The sequence below is a fragment of the Parasteatoda tepidariorum genome, chromosome 5 (assembly GCF_982258835.1).
Source record: "Parasteatoda tepidariorum strain Cologne lab strain chromosome 5, Ptep-v5.0, whole genome shotgun sequence".
In the NCBI taxonomy this organism is placed as follows: domain Eukaryota; kingdom Metazoa; phylum Arthropoda; class Arachnida; order Araneae; family Theridiidae; genus Parasteatoda; species Parasteatoda tepidariorum.
The window spans coordinates 60,867,097-60,886,546 of NC_141759.1; the positions used below are offsets into that span (position 1 = coordinate 60,867,097).

At 27.0% G+C, this 19,450-nt stretch overlaps 2 protein-coding genes across 3 annotated transcripts in view; one reads left to right on the forward strand and one right to left on the reverse strand.

Annotated features, from left to right (window-relative positions):
• LOC107450971 (winged helix repair factor 1) lies at nucleotides 1-17,304 on the reverse strand. 2 transcript variants are annotated; one of them, XM_016066920.4, is made up of 7 exons: nucleotides 17,064-17,304; nucleotides 16,648-16,742; nucleotides 11,339-11,484; nucleotides 10,024-10,156; nucleotides 6,643-6,736; nucleotides 4,663-4,908; nucleotides 1-654 (listed from the first exon to the last, which is right to left on the reverse strand). In XM_016066920.4, exons 2-7 carry the CDS (start codon nucleotides 16,733-16,735, stop codon nucleotides 594-596), a joined length of 768 nt encoding a protein of 255 aa, XP_015922406.1. In that variant the 5' UTR covers nucleotides 16,736-16,742; nucleotides 17,064-17,304; the 3' UTR covers nucleotides 1-593. The 2 variants fall into 2 exon arrangements, with proteins under 2 accessions (XP_015922406.1, XP_015922403.1); XM_016066917.4 differs by having other exon boundaries at nucleotides 16,888-17,197.
• LOC107450970 (ankyrin repeat domain-containing protein 54) overlaps nucleotides 17,204-19,450 on the forward strand; it is a 17,215-nt gene continuing 14,968 nt past the window's right edge. The window contains exons 1-2 of the mRNA XM_043055396.3: nucleotides 17,204-17,671; nucleotides 19,021-19,240. Of these exons, the coding sequence (XP_042911330.2) occupies nucleotides 17,576-17,671; nucleotides 19,021-19,240 (316 nt within the window). The 5' untranslated portion in view covers nucleotides 17,204-17,575. The remainder of the gene's footprint in view (nucleotides 17,672-19,020; nucleotides 19,241-19,450) is intronic.

Sequence of the window (19,450 nt, forward strand, 5' to 3'; positions counted from 1 at the left end):
TGAAAAGATTCTTAACATTTATTCAAGACAAGTATAAAAGAAAAAAGCAAAATGAACAACAAAAAAACAAAAAGTAGCACTAAATTTGGTTGTTATTATACTCTAACAAACCCGTTTTAATCCATAAAAAACAATATAGCTATTTATGTAATAAATAGTAAAATAACAATATTTAGCTAAGATATCAATAATGCATTTATAATACATAAATAAGATAAACTCACACACAAACAGTATTTGTGCAACAAATACGATCATTGGATTTAAATTTTAACTCATTAAAAAATAATAAAAATAATTATAACAAATATGTAATTGAGAAACAATGTCAGGAGATTTACTTGTAAAAATAAGCTTACTAACAGGAAATATTTTTAAAACAACTGCCAAAACAAAATGCTTTTGAAAAAGTAAAATCAGTAGAAAATTTAAAAACACATTTGAATTTCACAAACCAGATCAAACAGCTATATACTAGAAGTAAACAATAAATACAATTCCAATGGCAACAACATAACAAATTCATAAAAGTGTTAAATAAATTAGTATATATTTCGTAAGTATACGGGTCAGAATATAAAAGGAATATCTCTTTATCGATTTTGTAACAATTCTGGTTGCAACCGCAGTACAGCCCCAGTAGGAGATTCAATTCTGAAAGGAAAAAAAAGAAAGTATTAGGGCAATCAGTCTCAACATTCTGAGAAAAGTAACTAGTTTTATGTGATAATTATTTTATAAAAAAACAGTTTAACATCTCCTCTCCATTTCTAAAATGGACAGTGCCCATTGGCATGAAAAGTATTCTAATAATTCGAAATCGGGTACATGGATTTCGATCACCCTTTTATCTGCAGTAGGCAAATATTTCTGAATTGAATTTAAAGAAATTGCTACTTTCCTGCGAAGTTTAGTTTATGTGCAATATTAAAATACCAAAACCTATTGTTATAGATTAAATCTTCTCTCTTATCTTTTCAATGGTTTCTCTAAATCACATGGTTACACAAAGATACAAGTTGTTAAAATACATGGGGGAGGTGAATACAAAAAAGTGACAGGCAACAGATATCCATTTCAATTGAAAATTAAATGTAAAAAATATAATTCAATTATATTTTTTAAAATAAATACTTGGTTATGCTGTCTTTTAGTTCTTCATAAGCACTATTAATCTAAATTATTTTCTATTTATTTATTAGTTGCTTTAAAATATTATTTTAGGTCAATATATTTTTGCATGCTAAGAAATTTTATTACACTGAAAATTTGTTTTGTCTAGGCAAATAAAATTCATAAAAATAACTCGTCTACTCTTGCTTTTTTTTTTTTTTACAAAAGTGGTAGTGTTTGTTTTTGGTTGTATGTTTTCCAGAGTATTTGGGATACTAAGTTCAGCATTTTTCTGCAATTTTAAAACGGAAAAATGTATAGATTAAAAATATATATACATATAAATATTTTGCCGACATTAATAGTAAGTGATTCAGTGTCACATTGAATCAATAAATGACATGGTACTTAAAAATTTCGGAAAAATATTCAATATTTACATGATTTGAGCAAAACTATTAGAATGTCCTGGATGTCTTTATTTTGCTAAGATGATTTAAGATAAATTCCATTGTAAATAATTCTGCAATAAAATATGTTCTGTTACTGGAATAAAGAATCATTTTTATTTAGGTGAGAGTTTTATTAAACTGTGTACTGCTAGGTAAAACTAAAAAAAATTGATGTATTGATATTGTCAAGCAATATTGTTAATTAAATTTCAAGAAACTAGCGAAAGAAAATAGAGGCTCATTTACTATAATAAAATAGCTAAAATAACTAGTAAAAGAAAAAAAAAATTTTGGTTTAATCTAGTAGTTTCATTATTATGTACTCATTTATAACTCATTTGTTCTATTATAATTATAAAATTACTATTTACATTTTAGAATTTTATTATTATTTCTGCAAAAACACTTGCATTTATATATTTAAAAAAATATTTCTCGAATTATAAAAGTCTACATTTAACTGCAAATAGTATGTGATAATAACAAATGTAACATTTACGTAAATAACACAAATTACTTCTTAATTAAGAAGCAACGGTAGCAACATATATACACATACTTCAAATGTATGATTAAACCTTGGTGACTTTAAAACATTAAAGAAAGTCAAAAGTACACTAAGTTATCAAAAATTTAACTAGTAGAGTGGAACTTCAATCGATCGTTTCTCATGGGACTAATAAATTTGAACAACTGATACGGGGATACGAATATGGGTCAAAATAAAATAATAAATTTACAATAACTATAAAAATTTTAATTCAAAAAAATAGTATTCTTACTTCAAAAATATTTACAATGTCAAAGAAAGAAAAATAAAAAATTTATTTATTTAAAATATATACTAACATATGATTGCTGGAAAAAGAAATTACCTGAATTTTTTTTAATGTTTAGTTTTTTTCGTACTTAATTTCTTTTTCTTATTGTCTATAGATATATAAAATTTACAGAGAGACATTTTTATTTAATAATTTTTTTTCTCATCAACACATAAAAAATGTATATATTGGAAAAAAAAACATATTCCATCTTTTTTGCACTTTAAAAGTCATCATTGCAAAAAAAAAAAAAATTAATAAAACAAAAAACAGTAAAATCTACAGCAATAACTGAAAACATATTGATGATAAAATAGTTAATAAAACAATTAAAACACTGCATGGATTTACGATAGTACAGGCACAAATCAAGCGCATCAAAAAGTTATTACTGAAATGCGAGATTTAAATTTTGTGTGTCGTAATAATATTGTAATTTTAGAGACCATGAGAAAATCCATAATAGCCATGAAATTATTATAGAATTGCATTCACTGCAAAAGAAAAAAAAAGGATAGAAACACAGATTTAAGATAGTATCGAGAGTGTTAAAATGGGTGATTCGAAATTCCTATGTCTTAATATCATATTAAAATTTAACTAGATCTAATAGTTGCCAAATGAAAAAAGGGCACAAATATATTACATTGAGTAAATAATTTTTCTGTAACAAATTGGAATTTGCAACGAAATTTTGATATTTATAAAGTTTAAAAAAAGATTAGCAATGTGTTTTTGCTTGCTTCTTTAGTTCATTAATTCTAGCTGATGTTATTATGAAATTTTTTTTTCTTTCATTTACTATCCAAAGTTGCGTTTTTCTCTAACACAGCTGTGTAAAAAAAAAATTATCATGCGTGAATGAAAATTTAATAAAAGAAAAGGGGATACCGATGAAGGTGATATAAATGCATATCTGCCAACTTTTAATTCCTTCAATTATGATTTTTCCCAGTGGTATTAAAACGGAATTAAAATTTCAATTTTAAGCAACGAAATACATCGTAATTGAAAAAACTTGAGCTGATATAATTGAGAGTAACCCATAATAATATATATGCGTAAGTTTTTTAAAAATAGTGGTGATCAAAATCATTTAAAAATTAAGTTTATAAAAGAAAAAATAGTATATATTTGCTACCACTTTAAATTTAAAAATAAAATTTTACGCCAAATGCGTAAAAGTTGGCAGGTATGTAAATGTTCTGGTAACGAAATTCTGCATAAGTAATAAAATTTAAATTAGCGGAATAATCATGTGTCTGCACATTGAATATTTGATTTGAACACACTCATCTCCTCTCAATGCAAACAATAAATTTTAACATTTGTAACAGCTTGTTGTTCTTTTTCTGTAAATTAGAGCAAGTAGAGAAAGTTTTGCATAATTTCAAAGGTTTTAAAAGGCGTTCTGCAAATGTTGGTCCTAGTTATCGTTATGTTTCATTGGTATAAGAATAACAATACCGTTTTCAGTTTCGGCAATTTTTTTTAAACTAGCATTAGACTACAAGCTTCAACAGGTATTTTCATCAACTTGATGCATAAAAAAGAAACTTGATGTTTGAGGTGTTTTCACCAAATTGTAAGAAATCTTAATTTTCATCTTCATTATTAGCATTAGGAGTTACTGTTTTTCTTCTCATAGAATAATTTTTTTCAAATGTCAGTAAAATTTCTGAACAATAGTTGCCAGAATCTATTAATTTCAGAAAGGATTTAAAAAGAGATTAACATTATGAGAATCGTAGTTGTGACAATACTGGTAAAACAAAATATGCATACAGGAAAACAAAAAGTGAAGGAGCGATGGATTAAGATTCGACTACAGAAAATTTAATCAATCATAATTTTTTCTGAAGATAATAGGCTTGAAATACCATTAAAAATAATAAACAATAGATATTTCTTAATTCATTAATTGCTTATGACAATAAAAAAAATATGACTTGCAATTTAAATCTCTTGCTTGTTATTTTTCTCTTTTTTTTCCAGAAATTTTAACAGAAATTTATTTGAAGATATTCCAGTAACTTTGTTTTAAGTTTGATTTTTTAAACAGAATTGCAAAAAAAAGAAAATTAGCAGAAATTCAGAAGAGCTCCCTCCTAGTTTGAATGAACATAATTTCAGTACTATAAATACAATAAGCTTTTAAAAAGATTTTGTTATAAAGCTTTTATATACTTTTTTTTCACAACAGCAAAAAAAAAGGACTAAAATACGATTATTTATAAATTACTATAAAATTACATTGGTTAAAATGAATAATATACCTTGTGACTAATTCATTTCCTATAATGTCATATACATGATATAAAATTCCTAATAAACATTTTCTGGGAAGCTTTCTCTGCACTAGCTCTGATTGCAAGATTTCTTTATATTTAGTTCTCCGTACATATTGTAATGTAGCTCTACGGCCATAAAGAAACGTTTTAACAAATTCCCCAACTCGTGGAATTGATAACCAATAGCTGCCTACATCTCTTGCACATAAAACACCTTGTTGAATAAGCTCCCTGAAATGTTACAATTAATTAGTAACAAAAAAAATTATCAAAAATTATACAAAGTTACAGCATAAATATTAGAGAAGAATAAATATTAGAAAAAAAACCTTAAATAAATACAATATAAAAAGTTAATCTCTATTCTTTTAATCAAGTTTTTTTGTAGTAGTTCTAAAATTTATGTTCACAATGATGCATAACAATAAGCATGCATAAAGTATAATGTGAGAAGAATGCCATCTTTGAATAAAGTTTTGCATTTTGGGAAGTCTGCAAGATATATTTGGGCAAATACGCACCAACAATTCATTGTTTAATTGAATTCGTTAAATTACTGCAATTAGAAACATTTTACTAACATTTAATAACACCTTGATACTAAAGATCTATTAGCAAAATAAGGATCCCCCACACAAAAATAATTCATTTTAAAAAGCTGCAGAATCACAAAAATGGATTTCTTTACATTTCAATTCAATGCTAAAAATAATTTTTTCCATGATATTTCATATTTTCAAAGACAAGAGCATAGTAATTTATTTCGGAATTTTGCATAGCATAGAAAATATTGTTGAAAATAATTTTTAACCTATATAATACCTACAATAACTTAATTAGCTTTTTTGAAAATTACTTTTCTTTTAGTTGAATTTTTATTCCATATTTTTAACTTCACATGGAATATTTTTTTCCCTTAAAAATTTAAAGTGCACAAAAATTTTTTGCAAATGTATGATTTATTAAAATGTTTTGTAATCCTAGACTACTCTCTGATTTTTATAAATCTATTTGTTCATTTATAATTTATTGATTTTTTTTATAAATCTATTTACTTGCCTGAATGATAAAAAAGCAGGAAATATTAAACAAGAAAAACTTACATTTAATATCAGTCAATTCAATAAACATAGTGATTAATCAAAAAGAAAATTCAACAGTTGGAAAAATTAGAAACTAATATTTCCACAAAGCAGTGCATTAAAATATCTAATAAATTATACAAATTAAATAATTTGAAAAGAATTAAATTTAACACTTGTGAAAATAGCTATTAAATATCTAAACCAAACTTAAATAATAGTCTTTGAGGAAAATTATTCAAGAGGCACAAAACTCCTAATTATCTGAGAGGGATTTGTCTCATATCTTAAATATCATAGTATGGAAAGTAAATCTTCAAGAATGATAAGTTTTCAAATAAGCAAAGATGCAAACTTTGGAGCAGACCAAATGAACATAAGATAAGAATTGAAGGAGAATGAAAAAAATTTTTTTAAGAGGAAAGAAAAAATTAATGGTAATTTGAAACCACAATCAAATCACAATTTATTTGATTTGAAACCACTCCATTTTGATCTGAAACTGTTGATAATAAAACTCATTTTAAAAAATTTGACTTCCTGTCCTCAGATCTTTTTATAATCCTGGCATGATCTTGCAATTGAAACAAAAGTTGTGCAAGAAGTTCTGTCCTCAGGATGAATCAAAGTCAATGATCCAAAAAAAAAAAAAATTACCCATATCTGTACATAAAAACTATAGGCTTACAACAATTCGATCATTCTGTCATTTACTTTTAGAATTAGCTTAATTAAAGCAGAAAATAAATTTTAAAAGGTGCCAAGTATCTGAAACTAACCAAGGTTACCAGACAATGAATTAGACCTGACTCAACTCAACTGATAATAAAGAGTATTTTTTAAAAAAATATTTTTAAAAAATGGACATTTTAGATATACTTACGTTATATTTTCTTCTCTTAAGAAGTAATCCTTCAATAGGACATTTCTACTAAAACTAATATCTGGACAATCATATACAACATTCATAAAGTTGGCTAGAAATAAAAAAATCGCAAAATGTTATATGCAGGCTATTTTCTTCTTCTTAAAACAGACAAAACATAAGTAATGGTTAAAATTAAGAAATTACTAAAAAATTAAAGTACTGCAGACTATTGATAAATTAGATAGCATTAAAAAGCAGTTGCGACAGATAATATTAAGCAAATAATATTAAATCAAATATATACTAAGAAAGTAAAGTGTTATTTCAAAAAAAAGATAGTCAGAGTTATTTCACCATTGTGAAATGAAGAAGATATTTAGTATCCACAATTTACACCTGGATATGAATATGTTTTGTATAGGTAGGCAGTCTGATCAGATAGAACTTGATACAATCATGTCCCAAAAGTTCTGAATCCAATCTAGTGTGGTATAATATTTTACGGATCTAGCATAGGGTTCATTTTAAATATTGTACTAACTTTACATCATTGAGGAGGAACCTTCAGCCATAGCTCATCAAAGGAGCTCTAGCATGACATTAACTATAAAATCAAATCTTTATAGAACAAGTGCATATTCAAGAATGTTTTTAAAAAATGCTAATATTTGATCATGCTAAAAAAATTAGTTAAATTTAGCAAAAAAGATAACTTGGGAAAATAATATTAGAATTTCAGTCGCCAAAAACGAGTGGAAAAATTCTGTAATTTTTTTCTCTTAGCATTGGAGTTGGGCAATGAACTATCTTATTTATTACAATTTAGTTACAAATGAAATATTCAAATCTATATACAAATGAAATAGTAAATTCACTCGCGTGATTTAACAATCTCAAATTGAGATTCATATTCACATAATTTAAAGAAATAAATAAAATTACACATCAAAATTTTTAAAACGCTCATAACATTCTCTAGAAAAATGCTTTCCACATAAACTTTTTTCTTTCACAAATTTCAGGTACTTTTTTAATTATTTAAAGACTGCTTTTGCACATAACATTTTTGGATTTCTATTTTCAGCTTTTTTGGTTTTTTACCAAACTTATTCATATGGTATGAATCAATATACAGTTCCATAAAAGTTAAACATTTTTAAGAAAAATCAGTGATTTTCAAATAAATTTCAGCAAAATAAGATGGGGTCAAAAGGAGTGAAGCTAGTTACAAGAGTTAATAAATGCTTGCAGTAAGTTTTTTAATTGAGATTTTGAGTTTGCAGGAAGTTTTTCATTTTACCTAACTCTGGATATGATAATGACTGATTTTTAAAGTGTGACAAAATTTTTTAGGCTAATCAGTATTCATAATTATAATACAGTAGAGCGCCGATTATCCGAACCCTTATTATCCGAACTATGTCTGAATTAGTTTTTTTTTCTTTTTTAAAAGTTTAGAATACTTTTTAAAATCTTGACAATTTTTCTAAATTAATTAGAATAAATAATGTCCCCTACATTCGAAGACCATATTTAATTTACAACCTTTTTAGCAGTTTTCTTATAGCAGCCATACATACATGTAAGGTGATACAGTTAAACCTACCTACCCCTTTACAACTGAAAATTATCTTCCAAGAATGCGAGCTTCATTTTGATAGTCTACAATGGTTGGAATGCAGAAGGAGTTTATGAATAGATAAGTGCTGAAGCTTTATAATTGGGGAATGGGTAGTTGTCACTTATGTTTAATGATTAGTGATTACAGTGCTTGGAATAATAAATCTTGGAATAAAATTCTTAACAGAAAAACTGAAGTTTCTGAACCAGTAGATCTTTCGGAAGATAATGATGAAATTGATGATTTTTAATGAAAATCGAAACTCCACAGACGAAGATGAAGAAGTAAGTGATCAAGTTCAAGATAGAAGCATGCAATTCATTAGATATTGCAATGAATTGGCTAGAACGTCAAAATGATGAATAAGGGATATATGGCTGCTAAAAAAAATGCATCTTCTTTGAAACGAAATCTTTGCTGTATTTCTTTTTCAATGGAAAATAATGAAAAATGTGGTAAAATCAGTAATTGACAAAAAAAATTATAAAAAACTGAAATATGATAAAAATAATTCAAAATGAAAAAAAGTTTTAAAAAAAGTTAATTAAAAATATTTAAAAATTGAAGAAAAAAAAACTTTTAGGTAGGTCAAAGCTATTTTAGATAGTACTACCAGTCCTAAGCCTACAAAAGGAATGAAGGGAAGTTAGTGCATAAATAATAATCATGTACACTAGATTTTAAACAGTTTTCCAATTATCCGAACTTTTCATTATCCGAACCATGTTCGGTCCCGAGCATTTCGGATAATCGGCGCTCTACTGTATTTGTAAATGAACAAGAAATACAATGTTTCACTTTAACAATTATGAAAATGTTACAAAATCTATCTGCAAATGCATAAATGAATGAAAGTCAAAATTTATTAAAATAAAGAACAAAGAGTAAATTTGGAAAAAAATAAGAATATATATATATATAATATATATATATATAATATATATATATATATATATATATATATATATTTATATATATATATATATATATATATATATATATATATATATATATATATATATATATATATATATATATATATATATATATATATATATATATAAATATGCATAAATTCTTATAACATAATAATAATATATTTTTTAAAACATTTTACTATAATAATTTTTCTTTTCTTCTCATTAATCTTTATTATATTATTTTCTATGTTTTCTCTACAATTTTTATTAATTTAAGTTCTATATACTTATAGCTTATGCACAATAAATAAATAAAAAATTTCTTCTCTTTTCTTTTATCCTTCTTGTCTTTATTGTGCTACATATATGTAAACAATTCATATATTAGTAAACACAAATTAAATTTTTTAAAATGAACTCAAAACACTAACACAGCTAATAGATAGTTTTGTTTGTTAAAAATATTCCAATAATTAGGTAAATTAATGGAAAAATTAGGAATAAAAAAAGATTTGTGTGAATAATTGCATTAATATTATTCCTCTCAGTAATGTGAATCTAGAAGAAACGAACTTCACATCATTAAATAAAGTTTGTAGAAACCAGTTATTATAACAGAACAGAGACATAAGTACAGTAAAAACAGGGATATCCACAAGTTCAGAAATTAAATTAATATAGGTTAAAAGCATTAAATAGTAGACTTCTTGAATGAGTAGAATTTTTTAAAATTTTCTTTATTTACAGATGACAAATATACCAATTTTTTCTAAAATAATTTTTATAGAATATATAATAACTTTTTAATTAATTAAAATTTATATAGAATATATTTTCAATTAAAAAAACACTTACCAACTGCTTCATTATTTGAACAGCATTTTTCTACATGCTCTTTGTAGTCTTTAAGATACACAACAGCAATTTGATCATCATCATTTTGTCCGATTTTAAATAGCCTAATTTCATTTTTCTTTCTCAATTCATTCTAAAATTAAACAAAAAAATTTAATAGTTAAAAAAACTCAACTCATTTGATAACTTAGACAGCCACATACTTTTAAATATATAAAAACTATTATACATTGATCCTTTATATTTTCAACCTTCAACTATAGAGATATATAGATTTGTGAGAGTGCACTTTTGTTCACAAATTTAAACTAATATTCATTGCTTTTACCAATAATACCAAGAAATGAACAAATATGAACTCTAGAATGAATGTAATCTTTTATTCATGTAAACAGACACATTTCATTACAATATTTAGAATAAACAACAAAATTTTGTTTCAACTCTTCCCTTAATCAAAGTGACCATATATATTCTAAATAATCACATTCCAACACAATCAGGACATTTTATAGGCTATTTATTATCAAAGATCCCTAGACACAATTTTATTTCGTTAAATGTTATGACTTTCATAATACCAGTTGCATTTTGCAAAACATAATGCACTGATCACAACTTTGCTTTACATTATCAATTTTGAACAACATGCTAAAAAGATACTTTTAAGACTTTTGATCAAAAATTTAATAAAAGATGATTTGAATATTAAAGATTGATATTGGAATAAGTAAGCATAATGAAATAACTTGTTAAATATTAACTTGAGACTGCTGATAGAATAGGAAGCGATAAACAAGTTAGTTTATCAATAAGGACTATAATTTTTTCAAGATATGGCTAAATATATAAATATTCTCTACTACTACACAACATCTGATTCCAAATGAGGTTTTTACATTAAAAAAAACTGCTTTAAAATTTCACTTTATCAATATGGACTATAATTTTTTTAAGATATGGCTAAATAAATAAATATTCTCTACTACTACATAACATGTTCTGATTCCAAATGAGGGTTTCACATAAAAAAAACTGTTTTAAAATTTTAAATTTAGTAATAGCTTTATTAGATATGATATAAAAAATAATTTTGTTCCATAACATGGAGTAGAATATAAAAAGATTGTCAAATAATGATATAGAGTTGCTAAATGAAACATATAAAAATAATTTTTATTCAATTATACATATTGTTTGCTGATTTACCCACTCTTAAAAAATATAACAAACTTGGTATGCTACAATTTAAGCTGATTGCAATAAAATATAATTATAATAATGATCATTGCAAGTACATTATAAAGTCAATTACCAAATGTTTATCAACTTCAGTTCTGGATTTAACAAATGCATAAATTTGGTGTCGCATGACAATTGGAGGAAGTCTTCGCTCAAATTTGTCAACAGGAAATATGGACGCCAAAAACTGAAGAGCACTGTCCGTATTTGTTGGCACATCTGAAAGAAATTATAAATTTCATTTAAATTTTAAAATACATATCATGTAAGTATTTAAGTTTATGTGAATGAAAATACTGCAAACAGATTTTTTTTAAAAATTACAAATTACTCTGAACACCTACATTTGTTTATTTATTATAGATCGAACTAGCACTACCTGCAGCATCCTGTAAGTTTTTACACTTATACTTTGTGGTGCTGTGTAGGGAAGAAAATAAGTTCTATAGTAAGTGCACAGAGCAGAACATAAGTACAAGAACATATTAGAAGTTTCTACGGTTTTCCTCACCATGTAATGCAAATGCAAGTTAGTTCTGTCAAAAAATCCTCTACTAAGGCCAGTTAATCTCAATGCCTAACTCAGGAGATACATTGTCTTCTAGGATGGATTTAAAACTACAGAATTCAACAGTGTATTCACTACAAAAAAAAATGGGAGAGAATTTCTCACCCTTTCTCAAAAACAGGGTAAGATTTCAAAAAGTTAAGATTTTTAAAAATTAAAAAAACACAAATAAACTTGGAAAAAAATTTATTTCTTTAATTATAATGCATTTTTCACATCTTCTAATTGAATATTTTTGCTGCATCATCGTATGGAAAATGTTTTATATCTACTTTTTCATCAGCTATTATATTTATTAGACTGAAAAATATCCGCATTTGTTTCGTTTTGACCATTTCTATCGACATTTGTTTCATTTTCATATGTCCGTTACAGAGTAGAAGATGTCACCTTAACAAGGTATTTGTTCATCTTACGTTCACGCACAAAAAATGTAAGCGTCTTACATGAAGAAACCTTACCTACGGTGAACACGTGATTGCAAAGAAATGTGTCCTGAAAGGGGTTCCGTGTTTCGGGGGGGTTCTGCTGTTCGCACCGGTTCTGAACAATACTGATAAATAGGGAAGCTAGATAAACAAGGACCGATCTTCAATATAATGAAAGTTTAAGGAAGAAAGGTGAAACGGATTTTATTCAAAATGGCAAAAGGCGAAATTTTTTCCAAAATTCGCGCATTTTGAAATTTATTGATAGAGTGTGCGAATTTCTCGAGGTAATCAATTTTTATTGCGAGAAAAGAAAAAAATATGCGAGATTCTCGCATTCTCGGGCTGTAGTGAAAATACTGATTCAACATCAATAGAAGTAAATCAAAAAATGGATGGCTATTTCATTCTGGTTATAAAAAAGCAGAATTTTTTTTTTTAATGACAAATTACTCTGAATACCTATATTAATTATTCACTATAGACTGATTTTGCACTTTCCTATAGCATCCTGCAAGTTCATGTACATATGTTTTGTAACACTCTATTGAGAAACAAGTTAGCTTTGTGTGGTGTATAACATACATATGAGAACCCAGGATAATAAAAGTACTAAACTGCTCTAATAGCCATGATTTAATGCATATGAAGGAACTAAGTTTTTCATAGTTATACACTATACACTAATAGAAAACATCACTGTTTGAGTATTAATATGATAAAAGCAAAAGTACCATGAAACACATTTTTAAAGTCACTAGTAGCTCACAGGTATAAAGTATTGGTACATGCACTTAAGCTCAAAAATTATAAAAAACGTGTGATTTTGAAATTGAAAATGAATGTGGCTTTTACAGGATTACAAACTTAAAGCTCTATGATTAGAAAAAATATTCAAATTAAAAACCATATTATGGTTTTACCAGTCAATAGGTACATTCCTACAATAACTGAATATAGAAAACTTAAAAATATGAATGCGTAAAATAATATTTGATTTTAAATAACTAGTGCAGAGAAATATGATATAAAAAGCAGGAAGAAAAAAAAAAACTCCGAAAAATGTCTCGAATGTTATAATAATTAGATAGTTCATACCAATTATTTTTTGAAGTTTTAAGATAAATTCTAATAAAACTCTTTCGATTACCAAAACAATAATGAAGATAAACAAATCTATGAAGGGTCCGATTAAAAGGTAAATTATTTTGTAAACATAATAAGAATGCGCACACGATGTTTCTAAAGGAGAAATATTTCCTTAGAATACTACATTTGGAATTTAAACTTAGGGAAACTTAGTTTGCCACGAACCGTCCTCCCCCCCCCCCCGGAAGGGTTTATTTGATTAACAAAACAATAATGAAGATAAACAAATCTGTGAAGGGTCTGATTAAAAGATAAATTATGTTGTGCAGGGTCCGTTTTGACTCTTTTTATGAAAAGACATTATGTGAAGGGTCCATTAACAGACCAAATTTCTTGTAAACAGACCTCTGTATAATGTTAAACTGCTAATTTAATCTAAATTAATTTTTTTTAAGAATCTTTTTTTCAGTGTTGAAAAACAAGGAAAGAAAAAAAATCTGATCATAAAATAAAGAAAATGTTAAAGAAATGATTTATGTGTTTAACTTTTATAATAACTAAATCAATCATTGATTACAATAAATTGAATTGCTAATATTATTTACATTTATTTATTTATTATTACCGTTTACAACAATAATGAAAGTAATTGGATGCATGCAAATAAAACATAGGTGAGTCAAAAAAATATATAAATATCATCACAACATCAATTTTAGCAAATAAACATCTTAGATACAGATAATTTCTTAAACAGAAATTAAAATTTGCTTTCAAAGCAGAAAATGACCTGGGATAGAAAAACTAGATAATAACATGAGGACACAGTTAAAGGAAATGTCGATAAAAATAAAGAGCATATGTCTAGCTACAGCAATATGAAAAATATGTGTCAACTATTGACATGCCGAAAATACTTTATTAAGATTACAGGGTTCCCACTCTATGATGAGATTGAAATTCAAGGACTTTCCAGGACTTTTCAAGGACCTCAACAAAATTTTCAAGGACCTTAATCTAAGACCAATTTTAAAAATTATTCTCTTCTATTTTACTAGAAGCAACAATGCTTGTTGTGGCAATAATTAATTTCAAATATAATACCTAAATGCTTTGCCTATATAGAGAGAAAAGAGTATATGTATTATGGACTAAAATTTAAAACAACCCTACTGGTTTTACATATTAATTCACAAAATCATTTTCAGCACAATCTATAACTAATGGTAATGAGGTGTTAATGGTGAAATCCTTTAATCCTATGTATTTCCATATGAAGGCTGCATGAAAGACAGAGCTAAATCTTAGGTATTCCATATTCCATGACTATTCCATAACCCCTCCTCTCCTCTATTAAACATCGTTTCTGAAATTATTCATCCATAATTTACACAACCTTTTCAAAATGTTATGCAGCAACAATTCTTTCAGAAAATAAAAATTAGAAGGAACATATCCCATTTTCACCATGTTTAAAAGCATTATTTGTTATGTATAATCCACAACTGCCAATGAATATGACCTGGTGGGAATATTTCTCTCTTAATTCACACTGAAGCTTCTAATAGAATTTCCAATTGACATAGGGTCCATCCATGGATAATCGAAGTATTTTAGAGAGCTTTTAACCATCATCCATGCATTTGTAAAAAGAGGACAAAATATTTTCCGCAGTTCCATGATCCATAAATTGGGAGGTAAGATACTTAGTGCAAACTTTATTATCAATTCCTTACCATAATGTCCATCTGCTTAGATTGTAGAGACTGACTTAACGTCTCATCAAAGAGTACAGTGTAGCAATCAACATTCTTCAGCTCATTTATAAGAATCCCTTTGAAGTATAGTGCCAATCCAAAGGAGCCCAAATAGGCTCACTTTGCGGCACTACAAAAAAATTGTCTCGCTATACAGCTATCAGCAAACATTTTGGAGAACAATATACTAATCCCTTCACAGGAGTTACATGAATAATTACTAGTGATGCACTTCAGACCCCAGAGAATTTCAGCATCAAGCACCTTCCTTTTGACCAGATAAGAAGACAATATTACCTCGGCCACTAAAGTTTCTGTTTCACATGGGGCACACGATGTTGAAGGAGTATTTACACCAGATGAATTAGATGTTGATGTCTTTGGAAAAAGAGAACTCAGGGCATGAAACTGCTTTTTTGTTTTACCTTTCTTTGATGTGTGATTTACGAGCTGATTCTTCCATTTTCGCGATATCGATCTCCTTCATGCATAATCGGCACTTGGCTCTGAACTTCTTTTCGGGCATCGATAAAATCCATTCTTTATAAGCTTGATTATCCATCCATTGGGGATTAAAATAGCACTTCCCAGGCATAACTAGTCTAAACTACATAACACAAATACGAAGCCGTGCCTTTGCGAATACGCTTTACAATAAAGTTTTGAAATGATGCAAATGTAAGGACAAGTGCGGATGGTAAAACGGCAAATTTATTGAAAACTACAAGGTACATATTGTTACGAAATTCGAGAGTATTCCAGTTTTGATAAGAAAAAAGAAGATCTAAGCATATGCAACAGAAGATGAAGTGGAGTCTCGCCCCGAACGCATTGATTGTCCGCGCACTGTGCTCCGCGCGCTTGGCAGACACCAAGACGCTAGGCCCGGTTAGAAACGGTGGCGTTAAAAATCACGTGAGAGAGCTCGGGAACAAAACAGAAAGAACGAGAAAGATCCGCAGGTGGTTTATAAAAAGGGCCGCCGGCAGTATTGGACAAATTCAAGGACCTATCAAGTTTTTCAAGGACCTAAGACGTTTTTCAAGCACTTTCAAGGACCTAAACTTAGCAGAAAAAAATTCAAGGACTCTCAAGGACCGTGGGAACCCTGGATTAAGTAGAAATCTTTATTGTTTTAGAAAATATTATAGTTGAACTTTACCATAATAAACAAAAAGTGAGGTAAACATTAAGAAGAATTTAGACGAAAAATACTCTTGCATGTATTGATATAATAAGAACATGATATATAAATTTTTGGCATCGATTTGAATCATTATATATCTTAAAATGATTAATAACATTAGTTGATGGACAATAAAACAGGTTTTTACAATATTAATTTCTTTCATCACATGTTAATCAATAAAATTTCTGCCTACTTTGAATTTAAAAGTTTGAAATTCTAATTTTTAACTTATCTTAAATTATGTTAGACAAAAAACACCTTCCAAGAATTGAAAAAACTAATTTAGGATAAAATAGTAAATTAGGTTTTCTATCATCATACTTGAGGCAAAATTAATGAAAATATTTTCACCTTTAACAGAATTTGATTCTCCATATGTATTAAGTTTCCGCCGTTTCATCTCACATATGTCGCTTAACAAGGCCCGTTTCCTAATCATGATGAAACTACAGAGAAGAAAAAAAAGTTGTTAAAAAAAAACTTTTAGCTAGGAAATATATATATGGCAGTGGCTATACAGGCACAATGAACGTGTGGATTACGATTACTTTAAAAAATCTTTACAATGACTATTTAAGGATATTAACTTACATAATTATTTTTTAAGATGTAAAATGTTAATTCGGATGCATGTAAATTATTTTAAATACTCTATTTTGAGCATAAAGTTAATGATAGAATTAGCATGCTTATAACACAAAGAATAAAACATGGCTTTGGTTTAACATAATTAGTAATTTCTGAAAACGTAAACAACACATCTATACCGGAACAATTCGCAAGATCAAATAGCAGACAACTAGGTGATAAGACAACAAGACAACAAAATATGAATTGGAATCCAATTCATTGCCAAACAGGAAGTTCCGAAAGGGTAAAATTAGGTTTTACAGCGTGGAGAATCTCAACCAATCAGCGGTGGTGTCACTTAAATTTCTTGGAAAAAATAAAAATAAATTTTTCTGGGAAGAGTAAATGATAATTTCTCTCGAAAATTTTAATACTCTTATTATATTTCTGAAAACTAATATTAACTGAAATTTATTAAATAAAATGTGTAAAATAGATTTATTCTGAATCAACTAATAATTGTTTGGCAACATGACTTAAGCGTTCTTCCAAGTTGAAGTTGTTGCTGTCTGCTTGTTGTCTATCTTGATTTTATTTATAAATTCTTCCTAGGCGATTAAATTCTCCATTCTTGATATTTTTAATCAAACATTGCTCAAAAGAAGAAAGTTTAAACTCTAACTTTAAGTAATTGCTTTTGCATTTAATTATGACAGAGAGTGATTCAGGTGTTGATACTGGAAGTGAAAGTAATGAAAGCAATTGCATGTCAGTTGGATCTCCTTCCCGTTCAGATGATGACAAGGTAAATATACTGCCAGTTTTCATTATGAAATCTATTAACTTCAAATTTTTACTACGAATTAGATTTTGTTTATACTTTGTCTAAAATGCATTACGCGATTTATCGAAAGAATTCACCGGAACATATATAATAACTAAAATTTATGAATGAACTAAACATAAAATATGGTTTTATTTTATTAATTCAAAATGTCATCATGCAAATTTTGTCAAACAAGATTTTCATGTTAAAATAAAGTTTCCATATAATAGTAATAACAAGTAGTTATTATCGAAATCAATTTTGTACATTCATTTTTTCCATTTGGGCTAAATACATTAGGAATTACAGTTAGTACAACGAACCAGTAACTAAAAGACATTACTAGTTCATGCACATTTTCTGTGGTTTGTTTTCATTACTCTAATATATATTTTTGTAAAAATTACCCTCGCTCATAAAGGTTCAGAATATTACATCTTTTGCTTTATTATTTGGGTAAATATAGTGCACCTGTTCTAATAAAACTGCAAAACAAATTTCAGCAAATTAGGAGAAATTCTTCTGTGTGTAAAAAGAAATGAATAAACAAAAAATTGGATGAGTGTTAAGTGGACAATCTTATTTCCTCATTTAAATTTGTGAAGTTAAATTATTTGCCTAAAATATATTAATAAATGTTATTATTTGCCAAAAATATTTTAATTTTCTTTTATGGGATTGCTTAAAAATGTATAATATTACTTTTATTTTTGGATATAAACTTCAAAAGCAAATAATGCTTATTTTCTCATTTGCTCCTTTATCATCCCCTCATTGTTAGAGAATAAAACTATTGTAACTTATTTTTTTCCCCCTTGCATTAATAAATGTTTTAATTTTTTCGTATGAGATAGTTTAAGATTATATCTTGTTATTTAAATTTTATTTATTGTTATAAACTAAGTTAATAATCTCATTTTCTTATTCCTTCACTTATAATTCCTCACTATGAGAAAATGACACTTTCCTTAATCAGTAGTGTAGCTAAGAATTTAGGGGCCCCCAGTTAAAGTCTAAATGAGGTCCCTACCTGGAACTGTCAAACAGAAAATCAAGAGTTTTTAATTAAAATAGAAATTATTTAGTTTTGTAAAGGGAGTGTAATAAAGTTTTTAAAATTACAATAGCTAAATATTGTTTAATTATACTTTTAGTAACGATTAAATAGTAAACCAGACAAGTGTTTATAAAAATTACTTGAAGTTAAAGGAAGATTAAAAAGTAGCAAACAAGAATTTTATTTCCAATATTTCTTAGTTTGATATCTTCAACTGCATTTAAAATTGAACTATCTATGATGCATTCTAATCCATTTTTCTTATTGGTAGGATATTAATGACTTTGTGGAAAAGCCTCATCCTTTACATCATCCTTCTGGTATGTTTAATATAAAAGATCTACAGGAATCATCTATGTCTGAATTAGATCAGGCTACTTGTAGCTATGGTTTTAGTGATTATCGACAGCAGGAACAAGTTCGTAAAATGAGAGTGCAACATAAAAGTCATGTGAAATGGAAATCACAATTAGTATCAAGAAATTTTTTAGGTATAACAAAGAAAATAGAAAATATTTTAAAAATATATAGGTATATTATATTATCTGAAAATATTTGCATATTTCTCAGTAAAATTACCTGGAAAATTAAACAGTTTCCTGTTTTTACTACATAAAATTTAGATAATTTTTTTTTAAAATTTAGTTGTAGATAAGAGTCTTTATTGTCTGTAAAATTAAATTAATTGTTTGATTAATTTG